Here is a 19,651-nt window from a genome sequence, read left to right on the forward strand (position 1 = left end):
TCTGGGTGTTTAATCTGCTTTTTCTTTTGTCTCCTTCCTGTGTTTGTTTTGAACACGGTGCAAACAGCAAAGAGATTTTTGAGCTGGGAGATTGGTTCAGGTTTTGGGGCAGAGGAGAGAGGGATGGCAGGACTAATGCTGTTTCTTTAGCCCTTAATTTTGCGGTAGATGAGGTGTGAAATGTCATCTTCTATGATCCCATGTCCTGAAGTTAATTAGAGGTAACTCAGTGAGGCTGGAATTTTTATTTTTTTTTTTTTTTAATATCTCCTTCAGGCAAAAATTCCTTCAGCCAGAAGTTTGGATGATATCGCCATGGATCTAACAGAGATGGGAACACCAAAAGTTTCAAAGCTGGTGACTCTGGAGGCCAAGAACCAGCTTATCATGGCCAGCAATGGCAGTTTGATCTCATCAGGTAATACTGTGTGCAAATGTGAGGTAGCCAAGTACAGTGGGGCTGGTGTGTGTTAAAAGGGAGACTAACAGATGATAAAAATGGCTTTTACTTGGAAATCCTCTGATACAGAGTGTATTTTCTAGGCTCTCAAGATTCAGAGGTCAGTGAAGAACAAAAGAAGGAGAAAATTATGGAACTAAAGAAGAAAGAGAAACTCCTTCAGGAAAAACTGCTTCAGAAAGTTGAGGAGCTGAAGAAAATCTGCCTGCGAGAGGCGGTGAGAGAACTGCACCTTACACTGGGGTGGGGTGGGTGGGAGCCCTTCCCTCTTACTGGATCTTACCTGGACCCTCTCTCTTCCCCAGGAGCTGACAGGGAAGATGCCCAAGGAGTATCCTCTGAGTGCTGGAGAGGAACCTCCCCAGGTGAGAAGGCGTGTTGGCACAGCGTTCAAGCTGGATGACAACCTGCTCCCGAGTGAAGAGGTGAGTGTGGCACTTTGTTTTCATAGCACGGGTGGGGTGGCCAGACCAGTGGCCAAAGCCACTTGTAAATAATCCAGCTCTTCCCTGGATGTTAAAGAGGAGGCAGCTGGGACAGTCACTTGCATAGAGTGGGAAATTTAGATGGGCACTGCCCTTCTTCTGCCTTTGAAATGACCAGGACATCGTCTGTTTGAAAAGGCTTTGAGTTCTACCAACCTGAACCTCTGATTTGTCCATGCTGCATGAATTTTAATGGACATTTTGCTGCTAATTAGAGGGAGAGCAGGTGCATAATGCCATTTGGCAGCCCATGGCTCTGAGCTTTTCTGGAACGTTGACTTGTGTCATGTTGGGATTGTGTTTGAACCCAGAAGGTGGCAGGGGTGTGCACTGTCCCCCTTGCAAAATCATCTGTTTGTGAGCATAGCTGTGTGACAGGTGACAGGAGGAGGAGTTTTATCTCTAGCTTAATGCAGGTTCCACCTAAGTAAAGCCTCTGTGCATTGCTCAAGAAGCTAAAATGAACTTTGCTGGCAGAGACTGGCTCGGGTGATATGGTAATTCAGATATTCGCAGTTTCTGGATGCACATCATTCCCCCTCATTCCTGGTGAGATTTGTTAACAAGCTGTATCATCCAAGCAGCAAGTAGGTGTGGGGCACTTGGCATCTGTCTTTCACCAGAAACTTGCTGCCCTGGCTGGCGGGGTTGGTGTGCTCCGTGTCTGCAGCAAAGTGATTTTATGTGACTGCTTAAATGCTGTGAAACCAAAATCCTGCTGACCAGATTTAATAACGTGTTGCTTAGTGCTTCTGCAGTGCCTTTCATCTGAGCTTCTCAAAGCAGTTTACAAACAATTAATTAAAGCCTCCAACTCCCTGTTACGTAGGTATGGTGATACAAATTTCCATTTTTATTTTCTCCAAAGTAGAGAGAGATTTTGAACAAGATTATTTCAAGGGTGGACTCGTAGCAGGAGGTTTAGTCGCCTAAACTTGAATTTAGGTGTCTGTGTTATGTCACCCAGGCCTGAGAGAACTTCAGACCTTGCCCAAGAGATCTCATGATCTTACACTACTCATAGAAATAGGATCTTGTGTATAAGCTTTGGTATTTCTGTATTTTGTGCTCAAGATTTCGCTTTGTTACTACAAAAATAGATGTTCTATTTAATAACCTTCATTGGTAATTTCTTCCTGGAGCACGAGCAAATAACTCATGTCACAAATTTGCAGGATCCTACTTTGCAGGACTTGGAGAGCAATTTTATCATACACCAAAAGCTGGTGGAAGCTGCAAAGAAACTTGCCAGCGAGCCAGACCTCTGCAAAAACGTGAAGAAGAAAAGAAAACAAGAGTATGCTGATGCTGTAAAAAAGCTGCAAGAGATAGAAAATTCCATAAATGAATATAGAATCAAGTGTGGCAAAAAACCAACCCAGAAATCAACTCTTGCTCTACCAGGTAAGCAGGAGAATTCCCCACGTTCTGATGAAAACAGGACGGGGGTTGGGAGGGGGGCAAAAATAATTTGGCTTACTTAGAAGCTTTGTTTACATCTTCTCTGTATGGTTTTTATCTTCTCCAAGGCAGTTAGATAAGAAAATAAAAGATGGAATTGCTGCATCTGATACTCTCAGTGCACTGCTGTAGGCTGGGGGCAGAGCAAGCCGCAGTTTTAGGAACAAGTGCAGACAAGTTCAAGCACCAGGTATGGACTGAAGGTGCTGTACACAAAAAGGCTGGCAGGAACAGCTTGGATGAAGCTTTTCTGGTGCCTGAATTCCTGGTGTGTTGAGTGCAGTTGCTTGTCTGAGCAGCCACGTGCAAAATCCTCTCCCCTTTTCCTCCCACAATGCTCCAGTTGGAGTGAAAATAGAGCAGGGGGGATTTTTCTGCAGGATGCAGGAAATAAGGATCAAAGACATTGTTTCTTGATTCGAAATTCCTGATTTCCAGGAAGACGTAAGTGAAGTTCAGGAGTTGATGAATGTAAATAGTAGCAAACAGATTTTTGACTAAATCCATTTGCTTTGGGTGAGCACGGTGAAAGCAGACATCCTTGGCTCCTCCATTCTGAAACTGTGATTTTCCTAAGGGAGATAGGGTTCTTTCTGCTTCATAGGATAATGTGTGGAAACCTTTTAGTATCCAAGCCAATTGAAGGAGTTTGGGAGTAGTAAAAGCTCAGGAGTATTGTGACTCTTCTAATCTCTATAGTTATTAACAATTTTAGGTCATGTTTTACTCCTCCCATTCATGGAAAATGTATAGGGATAATTGTTAATGTTTAATAGATTAATTTTCTCCCTCCTTGTCCGAGAGAAAATGATGTTTTGTGAGGTCAGTGGGGTTTTTCCTGGGAATTACAGGGTGGGAAAGAAAGTGCAAGATTTTTCTGCTGCTTATATTGGTACCCTCTTACTGACCCTGTTGCCAATATGTGTTTTCCCTGGAAGAGAACCTCCTCCTGTGCCAGATGTCTGTTGGGAAAACCTTTGCCATGTGCCATTCTTGTTGAGGGCTTAGTTTGGGTCCTTACCCATCACCCACCGTGGCAGTGCCGGGCTGTCCATCATCGCAAGGTGCTTACTCTGAAAGGCTGATGATCTCTATTTAATGTGGCCCAGCTAGTTCCTGACTGACAGAGAGGAAGGAAACATCTGTTTTTCCAGTCTCTTGCTCACCAGTCTGGACACTGATTGTGAAAGGTCCTGTGTTACCTGCGACACGTGGTGTGTGGTAACGAAGCAGGAAGGGCAGCGAGAGCCCAGCGAGGCAGCATCCATCCAGGCTGCTGTTGTTTTTGCTGGCAGCTTTCTGTCCTGTTGTGCAAACAGGCAAGTTGGGAGTTGGTCCTTATGCATTTAGCCCATCATTTAATACGTGACATCCTTGTTTGCTCTCTGAGAAGGTGGGCACAGCCAGACAGGACCAGACAGGACCAGACTCTGTGTCTCGGAGGGTCTCCCAGGAGTCAGGGACTGCAAGGCAGTGAATACTTAGCCAGCAATAAGCAGCTGCATCCCTTCCAGTTCCAGGCTCTTGCTCTGCAGTGTGTATCTGTTAACCTGAAGCAGAGCTGTCATCTGCTTCAATAATTGATTTTATGTGTAAACTTGTCACCATCACCAGCGGTACTCTCAGGCTCGAGGTACAGCTTTCAGAAGGCTGAGCAGTGATGAGTCACTTGTGTCTGTGAGTTTGGGGGATGACTCGTTGGAAATAATGTGTTACATAGTACCATCGATTTATTGAATCAAAGCATAGCTGTTTTCATCCCAGCCCCAAGGGATAGGAGGTGAAGGAAATGCTGGACTGCTCCCCATGTTCCACTTTCTCTTTCCTTCACTTCCTCCGTAGCCCAGAGTTCCTTCCACTTTTGCAGGGAATTGCACGGATTTGGGATTCAAATTCAGATATGTCAGCATGTCTGCATATGTCAGCACTGCAGACCCCACCTGAAACCAGCAGTGTAGCTTTAGGCTTTAGCTTTTTTCTTTTCCTAGGCAGGTTTTTTTTCCCCTCCCTCCACCGGGCCCAGTTCCATCTTTACCACCCCACGGTCAAACCCACGTGAATCAGCTCCCCTGAAGCTTTTTCCCCGGTGTCAGGTTGCAAAGAGAGCTGCAGCCCATCCTCGGTGGTCTGACAAGTCCCTCCAGGGCAGGGGCCAGCCCTGATTTTTGCTGTTCTTGAACAGCTGCTCTCTTTACCAAATTCTTGTAACCAGACCTTTCCTCACAGCAAATTGTGACAGCAGGGGAGCAGCGTGCACTGCCAGTGCAGCCTAATTTCTCTGCTGGTCTGCTCCAAACTTTAGCAAGGGCAGGCTGTTTCTCAGTGAGGTGCAGCGTGCAGTATCGAGGTGAGAGGATAGGCAGGTGCATTGTAAAGTGCTTTGAATAAATGATAAAATGTAAAAGGAACAAAAAATTTGTATGTCCGTGCAACAGTTCCTGCTTTCTGTGTTGCTGGAATTTGCAATAACTTGATGGAAATCGGTGGAATTATTCTGGGTTGATATTAATTTAATTGAAACAGAATCTGCTGATGAAACATTAAAAAATGAATTCTGAATTTCAAAAGGCTTTTTTTTACCTACCTGGTGGGGTTTCAGGTGTACCTGGAGGAGATTAGATGCTAACAGCCAAGATCTACATGTCTGTGTAGGTTCCTGATCTCCAAAACATCCTGTGAGATCTGTTGGAAGTTGTGTAGAGAACGCCTTTGCAAATCTTGGCCTGATTCCTGCTGCAGATGAAAATAAAAATCTCCTTTGATAGTTGCCTGGGTTGCTTGCTGAGCTGCAGCAAAGACATGAGGTGATGACATGAAGCAGGACTGTCTTCAGGCTGTGGGGGCTAAAGCATATGGATTGCAGCATTACAAATAGTAGCTGGCTCTGAAACTGTAGAAAATAAAGTGTATTAGGATATTTTGATGTTGGGTCTCCTATGCCTAAAGTGTTTGTTTTCATTCACAGATGATATAATTCCATCTGAGAGCAGCTCCCTGTCTGACACAACCACCTATGACGATGGTATGATGTTTATCCTTCTCTTCCTAAGGAGTGTGTCCATTCAGAGCCATTCCTTTGACTTCATGTCCTTTAGCATTTCCCACCCCTGGAAGTGTTCAAGGCCAGGCTAGGTGGGGTTTTGAGTGACCTGGTCTAGGTGGAAGGTGTCCCTGCCTGTGTCAGGGGTTTGGAATTAGATGATCTTTAAGGTCCGTTCCAACAAAAATCATTCTATGATTCCATGATATTGGTGGCTTTCAACGATAAATTACTTTGTAGCAGAGGAATAACAGCTTATCGGGAATGTCTTTCCTCTTAATGGGTTAGTTCTTGAAAGTTTCTGCTCTGTAAGCTGATCTGAGTCATCTTTAGACAAGGCAATTGGTTTTAACACGACCAACCTGCAAGCTGAGGGCACTGTGGATGGCAAGCACAAGATCCTTAGGACCTGACCAAAACTGGATGAGAGGCTGAAGGACTTAAAAGTTTGGAGGGTTAGCCCAGCCCTTCTGTCCTCACAGCTGCTATAAAACTTACAGAAGAGTAGAATGGTTGCAGATATTAACGCTCTGTTTACATTTATCTGTTCCCTAGTGAGCTTGCATCTTGCTTGGGTTGGTGTTTGCTCAGCTTACTCATTTCACACACACACCCACAGACACATACTCACACCCTGTTCCACCAGGTGGAAAGGTCTTGGCTTGCCTCTCCCTTAAACTGGATAATCATCATTTGGGGACAAACATTATCTAAATTATTACTCACTTTTCAGTTCGGGCCGGATTCTGATCTCACTTTGTCCCAATTTTAGACTGGTACAACCCATCTGGTGCTTTAAAATGGAGTTACACCTGATTCCTGCTTGTACAAGTAGGAATAGAGCCAGGCTTGTGAACATGTTCTCTGTGATGCTCGACCTGCATTTATATGTATTAGTTGGAGTTTCCTGTTGGCTCTGTCGGGACCTGAGTTGTGCCCTAAGCAAAGTGAGAACAAGGATCAAACCAGCATCTTCCCAGTTGCCTTCAGCCAAATGTGTCTGTCAGTTGTCTTTGCTCATTCAGTCGCTTTTGAAGTCAGTCCCTTTTAGGTTTTATTTCAAAACTAATTCTTAAAATGTCATTTTCAAGTAAGAGTTGGAAGGTGAGGGACGGGAACCGGTCTTTGCAGAGGCTAAGCTTGCCTGCTTGGCCCTGGAAAGGATTGCTCTGCAAACAGAGTTTTTCCAAGGAAGGTCCATTTTGTGATCTGGCACAGCCCCAAGGTGGGTGTAATCTCTGTAGGAGTTGGTGGTGCTGGGATCTGTCTGTGTGGAGGAGAGCTCAGTGCAGGCAGGAGAGCCTTTCTAGACCCACAGCCTCTGCCCTTGTCTCTGTAGTGCAAAGTGCTTCTCCTTAGGGGCCACAGGTTTGTGTACAGGGCAAAACCACCAAGGTTTTTGCTAACAAAATACGTATTCCTTTCCAACAGTCAGTGAATCACTTCCTGTGGCAGCACAGAGACCCAGCTCTGCGCAGCTTTCTCCGAGGCTTCCTCCACCCAAGTCCCTCGGGGTGGAGAGAATTCATCTCAGAAAGTCGTCCATAAACGAGCAGCTCTTGGAAACCAGACACTCCAGGTAGGCACATCCTGCTGCTGCCATGCAGGTGGAGAACCTGCTGGCATGAGCTCCATCCTGCCCCTGCCCAGCCCCTGCCCCTGCAGAACACTCCTCCCTGGGAAGTTCATAAGTCAGATTATAGCCATATGTAACCATTTAGCTGTGATATGCTTCATTTTCAAACTCGATTCCTTTGCTTCCCTGTTGCCTGCTCTGTCTCTTCTCCTCCATGCTTCTGCCCTTTGGCAGCAGCATTTCCTACCAGCCGTCCTGTGAGGACCAAGAAGGGGTGGAATTTTTCTTCCCACTGAACAACTTTGTTCTTTACACGGGGAAACACGTCCAGTTGTGCTCTCCCCTCTTTGTTCTGCCCTTCTTTTTTTTTTTTTTTATCTCCAAGACTTTAGGGCTCATACTTGGCATGGTACAATGTGTGTCTAACATAAGTGGGATTGTCTCCTGTTACAGGGATGTGCTCTCGACCCACAGCAGCCCTTACCGGACCCTGGAGCGGCCGCCCCAGCCCCACGGCGGGAGGAGCATGCCCACAACCCCCGTGCTCACACGAAATGCCTACAGCAGCAGCCACTTACAGTAAGGGGCCTTTGCTTTAAGTCCATCTTAGGCAGCAGAAAAATAAAATGAAATGGGGAAGGAGGCGTGCTGTGAATCTCCCAGTGTGATCAAGAGCCCAGGGTTGGTTGGTTTGGGGTGATGGAGCCACAGGAATGCCACCTTTCTGTGTTCTTCTTCTGTCTCGTTACTTGTGTGGGCTTTACCTGCTTAAAAACTGAGGGAGCCTTCCTGTAAATCATTACCAAATGCGTGTTTGTGACCTTCGCTGTGTGTGCCCCTGTCACAGATTAACCTTGCTCACTGTGACACATTATTATGCGAGGGATCTCCTAGTGTTGCAGCGAGCACGAAATTCAGCCAAACTGAGTGTCTTCAAGTGCAGATATTCTGTGAGGAAAGATAAGGCTGGGTTTGTGTTGTGCTTGGATCGGGGAGGCAGCTGACATGTCCGTGCGTGCCCTCTCCAGCTCTGTGTGTGTGTTTGTGTGACTGCCTTTAGCCGACCAACATCTGTGTTGTTTCAGGCCAGATGTTTCCCCACACCACTGCCGGCAGCGCAGCGGAAGTCTGGAATCCCAAACCCACCTGCTCTCCGAGACTCCAGCTGAAAAGTCAGCCTTCACCCTCTCCAAGTCCCAGCGAAGCAGCAGCACCGAGATCCTCGACGACGGATCATCCTACACGAGCCAGTCCAGCGCAGAGTATTACTGCGTGACACCCACTCCCAATCCATATTACACCACTCAGACACTCGACAACAGGACCAGGGGTCGAAGACGGTCGAAGAAACACAATATTTCCGCTGCAAACTCAGGCAGTATGCCGAACCTCACCCATAAGGATGTCCGCAACGGTGTCTACCACAAAAATCAGGAGCAGCCTTCCTCTAATTACTATATCTCTGGATATTCCCCGTACGCCGAGCCCGACGTTTATTACAACGGAGGGTACGTCTATGAGAGTGACACGGAGGGGCAGTACAGCGTCAATCCCTCCTACCGCTCGTCGGCCCATTACGGATACGACCGGTACAGGGAGTTCAGGTCTTACCACGAGGACGAGGTGGACAGAGTGCCACACAACCCCTACGCAACCCTGCGGCTTCCCAGGAAGCAGGTTGCTAAAACGGAGCACATAACCAAAAACATTCACAAGGCCTTAGTAGCAGAGCACCTCCGTGGTTGGTACCAACGTGCCTCCAGCCAGAAGGAGCAGGGTCACGGCCTGCAGGCGGGCTTTGAGTCTGACAGAGGATCTCAGAGGAGTTTGGGCTTTGCTGGTCTGCAGACGCCGTGCTCTCCGAGCAGTCGGGTGTCGTCTTTCTCTTCAGGTAATGTCTGAATTCTCCTGTGCTGAGTGTTTTTCTAAGTCCCTGCTGTGCATTTGGTTCTGCCTCACTTCGCTGCCCAAATGAAGTCAGAGTGAAAGCCAGGCTAGAGCTCTGTCTTGAAAGGTGGATGAGGAACTGAGTAAGATCTTCTTCCATTCCTGGGAAGAAAATCTTGATTGTTGCCTTCTCCTAAGGGTAAAACTTCCTTTTACTCTTTGTAAGCTGAGTAGTCCAGAGAGGCACAAAGAGCCAAACGTGTTTCAAACAGGTGTATTTACCAACCAGAAGCAACGTGCAAAACTTCGTGCCATGTAAATGCAGTGGCTGTGATGGCTTCCAAAGCACAATCCAGTGGACACCACTGAATGGGTCAAAAAGTCTTTCTAAAGATATTCCCTGGCTTCAGGACACCCTCTGTACTTTCCTCCCTATTTTGTGTTTGGACTGTCTAGCCTGAGTGTCCTGCAACAACCCACAGAGATCACTGATGAGAATCGTCTTTTTTGCCTCTGCTGATTTAGCTGGAGAAACACCTAATTTGTTGTAATTATCTTTTTTTTTTACTTAACAGCATCTTCTGCAAACACTGCTGGGAATTGGAGAAACCCGGTTGCACTGGGACTTTCAGACTATGATACGTTGTCTCATTCCTCTTACGCCAGCTGTTACGGGAATGTTTATGGCAACCTTCCTTTGCAGAGCAGGTGAGTAGGGGGTATCGAGGTTTTCTGCACCTTCCTCCTGCATTTCACAGGCTCTCAAAACTTCTGAGAAAATCAGCTTTAAAATCAGCTTCCAAAGAGCCAGGATGAAGAGTACTTGTAAAACTGGCGTCTTGGGAGCAGGTTTTCTCTGTGTGGAGTTGATCAGCTGTGCCATCACTAACTGTGCCACTGACACTGTCAGGGAAGGGGGAGCAGTCATAGTGAAGGATGAACTCATTGGTTGCAGAGCCTTTTCCTCTGGCTGATGCTGGACCATCCCAGATTTTGCACTCCCTGGTGGATGTGATGCTCTGAGCAATGTTATGGGCAGAGCACCCACTGAGCCAAGTCCCTCTCAGTCCCTGTGTCGAGGGGTCTCTCCTGCACCCTATCAGCAGGTTTGGCAGCACACAATCCTGCTGTGTTTCTGAAGCTGAAGTGCTTATGCTGATGAACTTTTGGAAAAACAAGGAGAGGAAGCAGCTCCCTGCAGCCTCATGTCCTAGTGCTGGCATTCAAGGGCGGTGCCTGCCACCACTGCCAAGTGCATCTCCCCTTGGCAGAGCTGGACCCAGGAGCTGGGGGAACGTGCTGCTGCTTACAGAGCCCCCCTGCTTGTGAGGGCTTTCCCAAGGGCTGCAGGGAGTCCAGGGTCTGCTTGGGCCTTGCAACTCTCTCGCTGTTTCTACTTGGCATTTTCATATTCCCCGATCCCCCATCTGTAGTAGGCTGTCTGTTGGCAATGAGGACAGAGAGCTCCTGCCCTGGGGAGTGACTCTGCCCCCACAAATGCCATCACATTTAAATACATTTACACAACGTGGAGCCAGCCGTAGTAAGTACCCCACCCCCACGTGTGCCTCCTGCTTTGTGGGTTGCAGTTTGTGCTGGCTGCCAGACCGACTTGTGTGAAAATACTGAATTTTTAATTTTGTTTATTTTAAAATAAATGAAAGTGTAAGAGAATATGTAAAAGCTGCTGCTAGATCCCTTTTTTTTTTTTTCCTGAGCAAAATACTATGGGCTGTTTTGTTGCAGTGATTTAAAATATCTACAGCAACAGTGTTTAAAAATACAGTTTCTACTAATTTCCCATAATTGGGGTTTGAAAATTTGGCTTATATTGGCAGCTTAATCTAAATGAAGTTTATTAGCTATTAATTTTCCATATTCTGAAACACTTGTCTGATTGTTCTTCTGTTTTATTTTCTGCTTTAATTTGATCATGGCAGACAAGCACAGTCAATACACTCAACAGTCTTGACAGTGCTCAAGGCCGGGCTGGATGGAGGTTTGGAACCTGGTATAGGGGAAGGTGTCCCTGCCCAGGGCAGGGGGGTTGGAACGAGATGATCTTTAAGGTCCCTTCCAACCCAAGCCACTCCGTGATTCTGCGGCAGTGTTGATCAACTGAGGTGCCTGTTGCACATAATTCTACTAATTACAGCACCAAAACCGGATTGGTTGTTTGGACCCAAATTTACAGCGAGGTGAACTCCCAATAACCAACGTTGCTTTGATCCCAAGGGAGGTGCATGAATCTGGGGGTCTGGGGAAGAGCCTCAGCTGACCCCTGGTGCCATGTCTGTCTTACAGGATGTACCCAGAGCCGAGCCAGCTGGGTGCTGACGACGAGGATCGCTTGGGAGAAGACTTGCCCAGCAACGAGCAGAGGTTGTTCTGGCACGAGGACTCCAAGCCCGGGACGCTCGTGTAGCCCCCCCCCGTGGCCCCACATTCCTACCCCCCGCGTGCCTTGCACAAAACGCTGTGACTCCGAGGCGAGTCTCGGGTGGAACTCCCGAACTGAACAAAAAGAGGAAGCAGGCTGTTTTTTTTTTTTACTGGGAAAGATTAAAATCAGCAGTAGGAGGGACTGGAGCGAACTGACAGAAGTCTTACGGCGAATGGCGTTTCGTTGTGAATCCGGATGGCCCACGCGAGCCAGGGCAAGCCACAGTTCATCCAAGAGTAGATGCGGCACTTGGTTGAAGTATTTATATTTAGCAAGCACTTTTTGGGAAGGTTGGAAGATGTTGAAGGCAAACCTCAGAGGGAAAAAAAAAATAAATGTGAAAAGAAGACTCTTATGGGAAAACCGGGAATTCTAGGAGCACAATTCTGATGTCTGAAAGAAGAAGAAGAAGAAGAAAATGAAAATTTATTCTGCCATGGCTTATGATGACCTGGAAGGACTTTCATAGGCTTATGAAGGATAGATACTGTGTGTGTGAGTGAGGCAAAGGGTGACTGAATCAGTATTGGAACATTACTTGAAGGAAGGCTGGGGTTTTTTTTGTTATGGAGGTTTGAATGAGTTTATCCAGTTTTTGAGGAGTTGTTAGGAGTGTTTGTTAGCACCACAAGCAAGTTCTGGAAAGAAAACTTGCTGACATAATACGTCGTGTAAAACTGTAGGCGGTTGTGGATTTGGGAAACAGAAGCAGTAAACTTGAACTCTCTTTTCCATGATAAAACATCATTAGTAACGACCCATTTAATGACCCTTCCGTGGTACAACTGTGTGGAGGAGTAAGCAAATTTTCACAGTGGCTTCATGGTGACCCCTGTTCATCAGGTGACAGTTCCACGTTACTCTGTCTCAGTGGGTCGAGGATCCACGGGTGGGGAGCTCCAGTGATCGCACAGGGAACAATTTGGTAGTAGTGGCCAGTATTTTAAGGTGGATGCAAACACAAACAGCCGAGTGGGTGCCTTAAAATGAGGGGCATTAGGATTGTACCGCGAGCCATCTGAACAGCCAGGTGCGTTGCAAAGTCACTGAGTGACAGAACAGCATTTTCACAAAACCGTTTGTGTAGGGGGGAGGGGGAAAAATGTGACTGCAGTCTTGATTGAAGAGGGATAAACCTACCTCACGTCATCCATCTGTAGGAACAAATTGGCATTTGGGTTATCCTGCGAGATTCCAGTGACTCGTCTGCATACGGTAAAATCTCTCGTTACTCAGCTGTACTGTGCTTCGGGATTCCAGAAATGGTGCTCTTTTGTTCTTTTATACAAAGGATTAGTTACTCCTTGTTCATATTGTGAATAGAAAAGTTTCTGATAAACTTTTTTGACATTTTTTTACCAATATTCCAGAGCATGTAATATATACGGAAGGACACACTTGTTAAGCTGGTACTTAGTCGTTTGTATTATTAGAGTCGCGATTTGGAATTAAACGAACAAAAACAGAATAAAAAATAACTTATTTCCTTGGTTTTGCATATTTGTATAGCCTTCTAGAAATGCGAAAGCTCTTTTTGCTTATTCTTTTACTACTTCTGAATTTTTTAGACCTATTATTTTGTATAGGTCAATAAACTAAAAGTGTGCTACCAAAATGACATCAGCATTCCTCCTGTTTCTCCTCGAGTGCTTGGAAAACTGCAGTGTGTGTTATTTTCAGGGCTTTAAAGTAAATCCCCATGGTGTGATTTCTTTTGGCCTGTGGTGTTAGGTTGGGTGCAGAGGGTCAGTGGCTTCATCTGAGGGAAGCTTTTCTCAGGGGACTTCAGAGACTCCCAAAACACATCTGTAAGTCGGAATTTCTGCCTCTCCATCAGCTGTCCTGGGGGAGCCAAGCTGGGCTCACTCAGCATCCCCATGGGAGGGTCACAATCCCTGGACCTGCTGCCCAACCCCAGCCTGGCAGAGATAAATAGACAGAGGTGGCCTCATGTTGCTGAAAATACTTCTTGCTTGTCTGTCCTTGCACCTAAAAATTGCCACAGCCTCTTCCGGTTGGAACGTGGCTCTTGGGGTTGTGTTGCTCATCTGCTGGGTCCTCTTTTGAGTTTATGCCCTCTGAGATGCCCACCTTTCAGTAAGAGTGACTTGAGTTCCAGATGTGCAACTGCATCTGCACCCTGGTCACCCAGCAGTTGAGGTTGTTCAGTCTCACTCTTCTCTCTCCGGAGTTATTTGTCATTCCTTTTTGTGACATCCTTAAACTTCACAACCACCACTGAATTTTATTCGTATTTCCAGGTTGCTGGTGAAAATAGGCATTAACAGGAACTTGTGGGCGTTCCCAATAAGAATACCCCCGTGCCGTCGTACTTTTCCATTTCTCCAAGTAGTTTTTGCGGTTTTTCTGTTTGCAGATTCTTCATCCGTTGACTCATGCTCCTGGCTGCTATAAACTACTACTGGGGCTTTGAGCAAGAAGCTGAGTGGTCCAAAGTCCAGTTCCTTACCCAGAGCTCACGGCATCAGTGCGGGCTGGCAATTATTTATCAGCGTGCTTTGAAACCTTTTCATTTAAAATGGAAACGAGGTGTGTAACAAAGTCTGTGCCCCGTTTAAAGCATTGTTTCCATTCCTCTGTTTTAATGGTGCAGCCACAGAGTTTTGTGTTGGCTTTTCCATCAGTGGTCAGGGTTTAGCTCAGCCCAACACATCCGTGTTGGCACAACTCTGGCTCTCAGCCTGGCCTCCCTGCTTGCTGGAACAGGACCAGGATGATTTTGGATGATGTTGTTGAAAAGATGGGAATTTGAGGTGGGTTAGGGTGTTGAGGATGGTTTGCTGTATTTGGGGATATTGGGTATAAAACCCTCTAGGGTCAGAGTTCAGAGCCTGATTGCAATTTCCAGTAAGCAAGAGCTGAGCTGCAGAGGAGCTGGAAATGGAAGTGGAGTGGTGGCAGCTGCAGCACTTGAATCCCTTTTGTCATTCTCTGCATGCTTGGCCCTGCAAGAGCTGTGTTCTTAAGAACTTTGATGAAGGGTAGAAGTACAGAGTGAAGGAGGCCCAGATGAGGAATAAATAAGAAGTTCCAACTTCTCTTTCTCAAATGTTGCAGAGTCAGTCTTGGCTGGCACTGGGAAGGAGAGGGAAGGCACGACATCCCCCTGGCACCTCCTGCCCATCACCAACAAGAGATCTGATGATGCTGGTGATACCTGACTTGTGCCAGTTGTTCTTCAGGACCCTTAACTTTGCTTTTTGCAGACATCCAGTTTGCTTTGTTGCACTTATGGAGCAATGTTTGGATGCACCTGTGTTCCCAGAGACCAGGTCTGTGTAATGCAGCTGAAGAGGTAATAAAGACATTCTCGTAATCATTATCTTATTTGTTTGCAGCTGAAATACAAATTGCTTGTGCTTGGTTTGAATTCCTACCTCATCTGTGTGTTTTGCTGTGTGACCACAGCCTTCCTCAGCAGGATGACTGAGGACATCTAGTGCCTGACCTGCAGTACTGAGCAGAAGAGCCTCCCTGCCTCTGGTGCTCCTCTGGAATCCTTCCTGCCTCTTCCAGTGTGAAGAAATATCTAAAAATTCTTATTTGGTATGATCAGAGCAAAGCCAAGAGGTGAACAAGGTGAAACACCAGACCCATAAGGTTCAATTTATAAACATCTCTCTGTTCAGAAGGAGATGCTGCTGATAAGAGTGTGGAGGGCAAATAAAACCCCCCTTAAATCTGTATGTAATGGAGCAGTTCCAAGTGCTTTTAGTGGATGGATGAAGAAGAATAAAACCCAGTCCTTGCCAGGAATCCTTAAAAAGGCATTAGGGCACTAAGCTAAAATAAGCCATGCCTCATGTTTTTAATTGCTGTCTGGTTTTTCTCTGCTGTTTTGAACAGAAATACTCAGAGATGTGGGAGGACATTCCTCCAGTGCAGGGACCATGAGGGGTAAAGCTCAGGCCAGGATCCCCATCCCTGAACACAGGCAAGCCTTTAAAGATCACAAATCTTTAAAATTCAGCCCAGTATGTTTTGATAAAGCTTGATGGCCGAAATGACTCAATATGTGATGTGACTCTTGCAGGTTTCTGCTGACGTTTCATTTATGATCTTCAGCTTGTTCAGCATTAAGTGTGAGCAATGCTTACAGCTCCTGGGTGGGTGAGAAGCCTCCACGGTGGCCCATCCCATTCCAGAACGTTTGTAGGAAACCCTATAAAGACTGAAGGTTTGCTCCATCTCCTGGGCATTGGGATCAGTGCAGGGAGCCTGTGGAGGAGCTCCCATCTCTGTGCTTGCTGGCATCTGTCTGGATAAGTTAACACCACTACTAGGAAGATTTCTGCTTTCTGCGCTGTTCTTCCATCTCCTTTGTGCTTTTCTGTCATATTTAATAACTTTATGAGGTAGAAAGCTGAGGGTTTCAGCTATAGTAAAGCCTCACACAAATAGTGAAATCTCTCACAGCAAATAGGAGAAAGTTTTCCCCTCCAAGACGTTAGACACAGATTTGGGACCATGTGAATCATCTCCCAGGTAAGGATTTATCATCAAAGACAATTTACCCTGCACTCTGACTGAGCAAGTCAAATCTGAGGTGACATTTCCTCCTTGGAAGAAGGAACAGTGTGAGTTGTGATCGGTGCTGGCAGCCCAGAAGGACACATGACACAGACATCAGGGCCTTAGTGACGGAAGTAAGACCTTTAACCAAAAAGCACCTTCTTGCCATCCATCCAACTTCGTTATCCTTGTCTGTCCCTCACAAAGGGAATCACCATAAATCCTTCAGCAAGTCCTTGACTGCAGAGAGATGTGTTCCATGTCCCAGGACATCTCCTGCCCATCTCACGCACAGCAGGCATGAGTCTCAATTTATATTTAATCATTAGAGTGTCATCGAAGAGCTGCAGATGGAGAAGAGTTTGCAGCCAGCCAGGGCTCAGCTGGAGTAACTCTAGAAGAAATCCTTCCACCTGTTCTGGGGCCGAGGTTAGGGAAGGACGTGGCCTGTGTGTACAGAACGAGCTGGCCACGTGGCCTTTGCAGCATCCCTGCCCATGGGCATGGATTTCGGGGGGTGGGATGATACGAGGTGTGGGGCTGTGATGTCTTTGGATGCTATAAAAGAAAAATAAGCCTTAGTTTAATGTGAAGGGTGACACTGTTCCCTCAAACGACTCTGTTCCTCATCTGATCTGGCTTGTGCTGAATTCAGGGTTCACAAAAAATGTGGAGGTGATTGCTCCTTCCAAAGGTTTTGAAGGTGGTGGTGCTCCTTGAAGAGTCCTTGGTGTTGTGTTATTGCAGTTCTGATTTAACAGGGCTGCCAGGCAGCGTTGGAAGGGAAACTATAGATTTGGCCTAAAAAGGGAGGGGACATTTTAAAATGTATTTCTAGCTACTGGTTTTAGCGTGAGGCTTTTATCACTCCTGAGGCTCTGCCATGCAAACCCAGAGCATAGATAAATCATGAGAATAAAGGTAGAGTTAGCAATAAATAATTGCTGAATTGCACTTGCTACCACAGACTGGTTCTTATGCAGTTTTCGGGGAGATGAATGTCTTCTCCAAGGGTCTGAGCTTGCATTTCTGATGCAAAGTATTGAATCTCTGAGCCTGTCTTGCACACAGGTGTAGGTAAGTGGCCTGTGCAATGCCCATGGGTGGTGTGAGGTCCAGCACCACGTTTGCCTTGTGCTCTGTGAGCTCTGGCAGTCAGACAGGAGCCAGTGCTGCCCCAGGGTCTCTGTCCCCAGGTGATCACTGGCACAGGGGATTGGTGTCCCCCTTCGATGGCCATAACCAGCATCAGCTCTGTCCCACACCAAGGGAAGCCACGTGGAGGGAACTCAGGGCACGTTTTGGTTTTGCCCATTGGTGAAAAGCCCCAGGCAGAGCTATAGCTCAGTCCCTGAAGTTGTGGTCGGACAATCGACATCATGAATCGCCTGTTCCCCATAAAATAACAGAATTTCTCATGGTCTCTCACAGACTCAGTTTGATTCACCACAGGCTGGTTTTCTCTTTTTTTGGCAGCTGTTATTGCCATGCTTTTGGAAGAAGAGATGATGAACCACCACCCAGGGATGAAAACATTCAGGTATTTGGAAGTGCTTTACGAAGGTCACATAAATAACACAAGCTGGGAAAGCAAAATACCAAGTTAGCAGTAACTAGTGCTGAGAATTTCAGTGTTTTGTCTGTGGTTGTGCTATAAATGATATCTGGGAATAGAAACTCCCTCCTGTAGCCACAGCCCTGCTTCTGTGTAACTGAGCATGGTGGAGAACAGCAGCATGTCCCCTCTGGCTGTGCTGGGGATGCTGCTCCAGCCACTTTAAAACATGGTCAGTAAAAAAACAGCATATCTGTATTGGCAGGGGGATGGTGGGGGAGGCACGGAGTTGTTCAGTGGTAAATCAGCACAGAAACTCAGGCTTTGAGGGTGAAATGGAACATGTTTTACCCCATGAATGGGGTAAAGGTTTGGCCTTCCCTGCTGCTCCATCTTTCCTTGGTACCAGCTACTGCTGTGCCTGCTGCTTCACATGGGGGGTTGCCTTTGCAGCTCCCTGTCGAACTACTTGGGCAAGTACTTGGCAAGTCAGATGTCCTTACTCTGTTTAAACAACAAACTTAATCCGATATATTTATATCTGTAAGAGTTTGGAGGCATGGTGTGTGGGTTTTTTTCCCCTGGTGTTTTTCCCACAGGGTGTCTCTCTGTGATCGCCCCTGTTACTTAGTAGTTGTTATTGTTAAGATCCCATCATCTGACCCTTTATAATCCCTGTATTGCATTACACTGCATTGCTGGACATGCTTGGTGTATGCTACTGTTTGTCAATTTTAGATTCTCCCATCAGGCTCCGAGTTTCTCAAAAGTAATGCAAGGTTATGTTACATGGGGCACACTCTGACTTGTTCCGTGGCACTGGGGTTGGTAATAGAAGAGAATAAATGTGGAGGGTTTTTAAACCAAAAAAAAAAAAAAAAAAAAGAAAGCCAACATTATAGAAATTGCTCTCAAATATTTGGCACCAGCATGTGCCCCATCAGTTACCTTAAAAATAGAACCGTTTTAGGCACTTAAAGCATGGGATGATGGAGATGCCTCATATCAAATGGTGGCACCGGGGTCAGGCACTCTTGGTATTGGAGTTAAGAACTCATCAACCTTTTTGCTTCCAAGAGAGATAGGCTGGAATTTTTGGAAGAAAACGTGCAATTGAGAAAAATCACTGGAGTGAAGCAATCCTGCCAGGAGAGCCTGCTGAGTTTCATTCCGGAGCTCATCCATATGTGAGCACCTGCCTTAGAAACAGCGAGTGGTGAGCAGGAATTGTTCATTACCAAGGGCAGACCTCTCCTTCTACCAGTGTGCTCCTAAAGTGCTTCTGTTTAACACTTGTCAGGTACCTACTTAGCATGAATTTTGAGCTGCTGCCTGTAGGAACTGCTTGTGATTGCTGCAGGTGCCTCTTGTCTTCTGCTGGGGCCTCGAGTGCAGCTGCTGGCACAGCACAGCTCTGCCCTCTGGTAACTGGGCAGCTCGTGCAGCAGCTTATTAGTCTGGAGATTCCTAAGCAAGTGTCAAATTGGCGTGAAAATAACAAGTGCCACTGATGGAAGTGCCTTTCCTGTCTTAATGAAGGTTGAGGAACGTGTGATTACTTTGGAAAGCTCCGAGGGGGATACAAACAAATGTTATTTGGAAGAAGATGGGACTTTTGTCTTGAAAAAGACTGCTAGATCTGCTGTGATGTGTCCCCAGCCTGGAGGGTGTTGTTTGTTGCTTTAATGTGCTGTTTCCAGAACACCAAAACACCAAGCAGTGTGTTAGGAAGGGAAGTACGTCCTGAACATATAATTTATGGAGGAGAGACCTAAAGTAGGCAAAATGTGATACCCACCTTGGAAATCTGTGGGATTAGCACCCGTGTCACCAGGAGAGGTGTTACCAGGCAGCTCCTTACTCTGCATCTGATGGGGAAGGCATCACTCCCAGTATAGAGTTTCCTAATCCTGGTATTGACGAGTGATGTATTTCTGTTCAGAAGAAAACTTGCTTTTTAAATACCCCACGGTGTTCTCAGTATCCCTGTTTTCTTTCTCAAGGGGGGCTTCATGGGTTTGACCCTGCTTAACTTAGATGAGCTGACAAGACCATGGCCCAGGATGGCCTGGCTGGAGAGCATGGAAATCCAAGAAGGTGGCATGGGGCTTTATTTCCAGTCAAGAAATTAGCAAGAGGTAAGTAAGCACTGAATACACAACTTCTGTGACCCAAACTGCATTGTTTGGGAGAGTAACATTCCAGCTACCA

At 46.5% G+C, this 19,651-nt stretch overlaps 1 protein-coding gene across 3 annotated transcripts in view; it reads left to right on the forward strand.

Moving 5' to 3' along the window:
* Positions 1–12,443, forward strand: part of FRMD4B (FERM domain containing 4B) — a 79,209-nt gene extending 66,766 nt beyond the window's left edge. For all 3 annotated transcript variants that reach the window (XM_027895134.1, XM_027895135.1, XM_027895136.1), the window contains 10 exons: positions 277–418; positions 544–677; positions 766–885; positions 2,121–2,349; positions 5,372–5,428; positions 6,878–7,025; positions 7,476–7,601; positions 8,108–8,913; positions 9,485–9,617; positions 11,214–12,443. In XM_027895134.1, the coding sequence (XP_027750935.1) occupies positions 277–418; positions 544–677; positions 766–885; positions 2,121–2,349; positions 5,372–5,428; positions 6,878–7,025; positions 7,476–7,601; positions 8,108–8,913; positions 9,485–9,617; positions 11,214–11,334 (2,016 nt within the window). In that variant the 3' untranslated portion in view covers positions 11,335–12,443. The remainder of the gene's footprint in view (positions 1–276; positions 419–543; positions 678–765; positions 886–2,120; positions 2,350–5,371; positions 5,429–6,877; positions 7,026–7,475; positions 7,602–8,107; positions 8,914–9,484; positions 9,618–11,213) is intronic.
* Positions 12,444–19,651: the final 7,208 nt, after the last annotated feature.

Source organism: Empidonax traillii, unplaced genomic scaffold (assembly GCF_003031625.1).
Source record: "Empidonax traillii isolate 1590-97213 ecotype Southwest subspecies unplaced genomic scaffold, ASM303162v1 scaffold450:size721730, whole genome shotgun sequence".
NCBI lineage: Eukaryota > Metazoa > Chordata > Aves > Passeriformes > Tyrannidae > Empidonax > Empidonax traillii.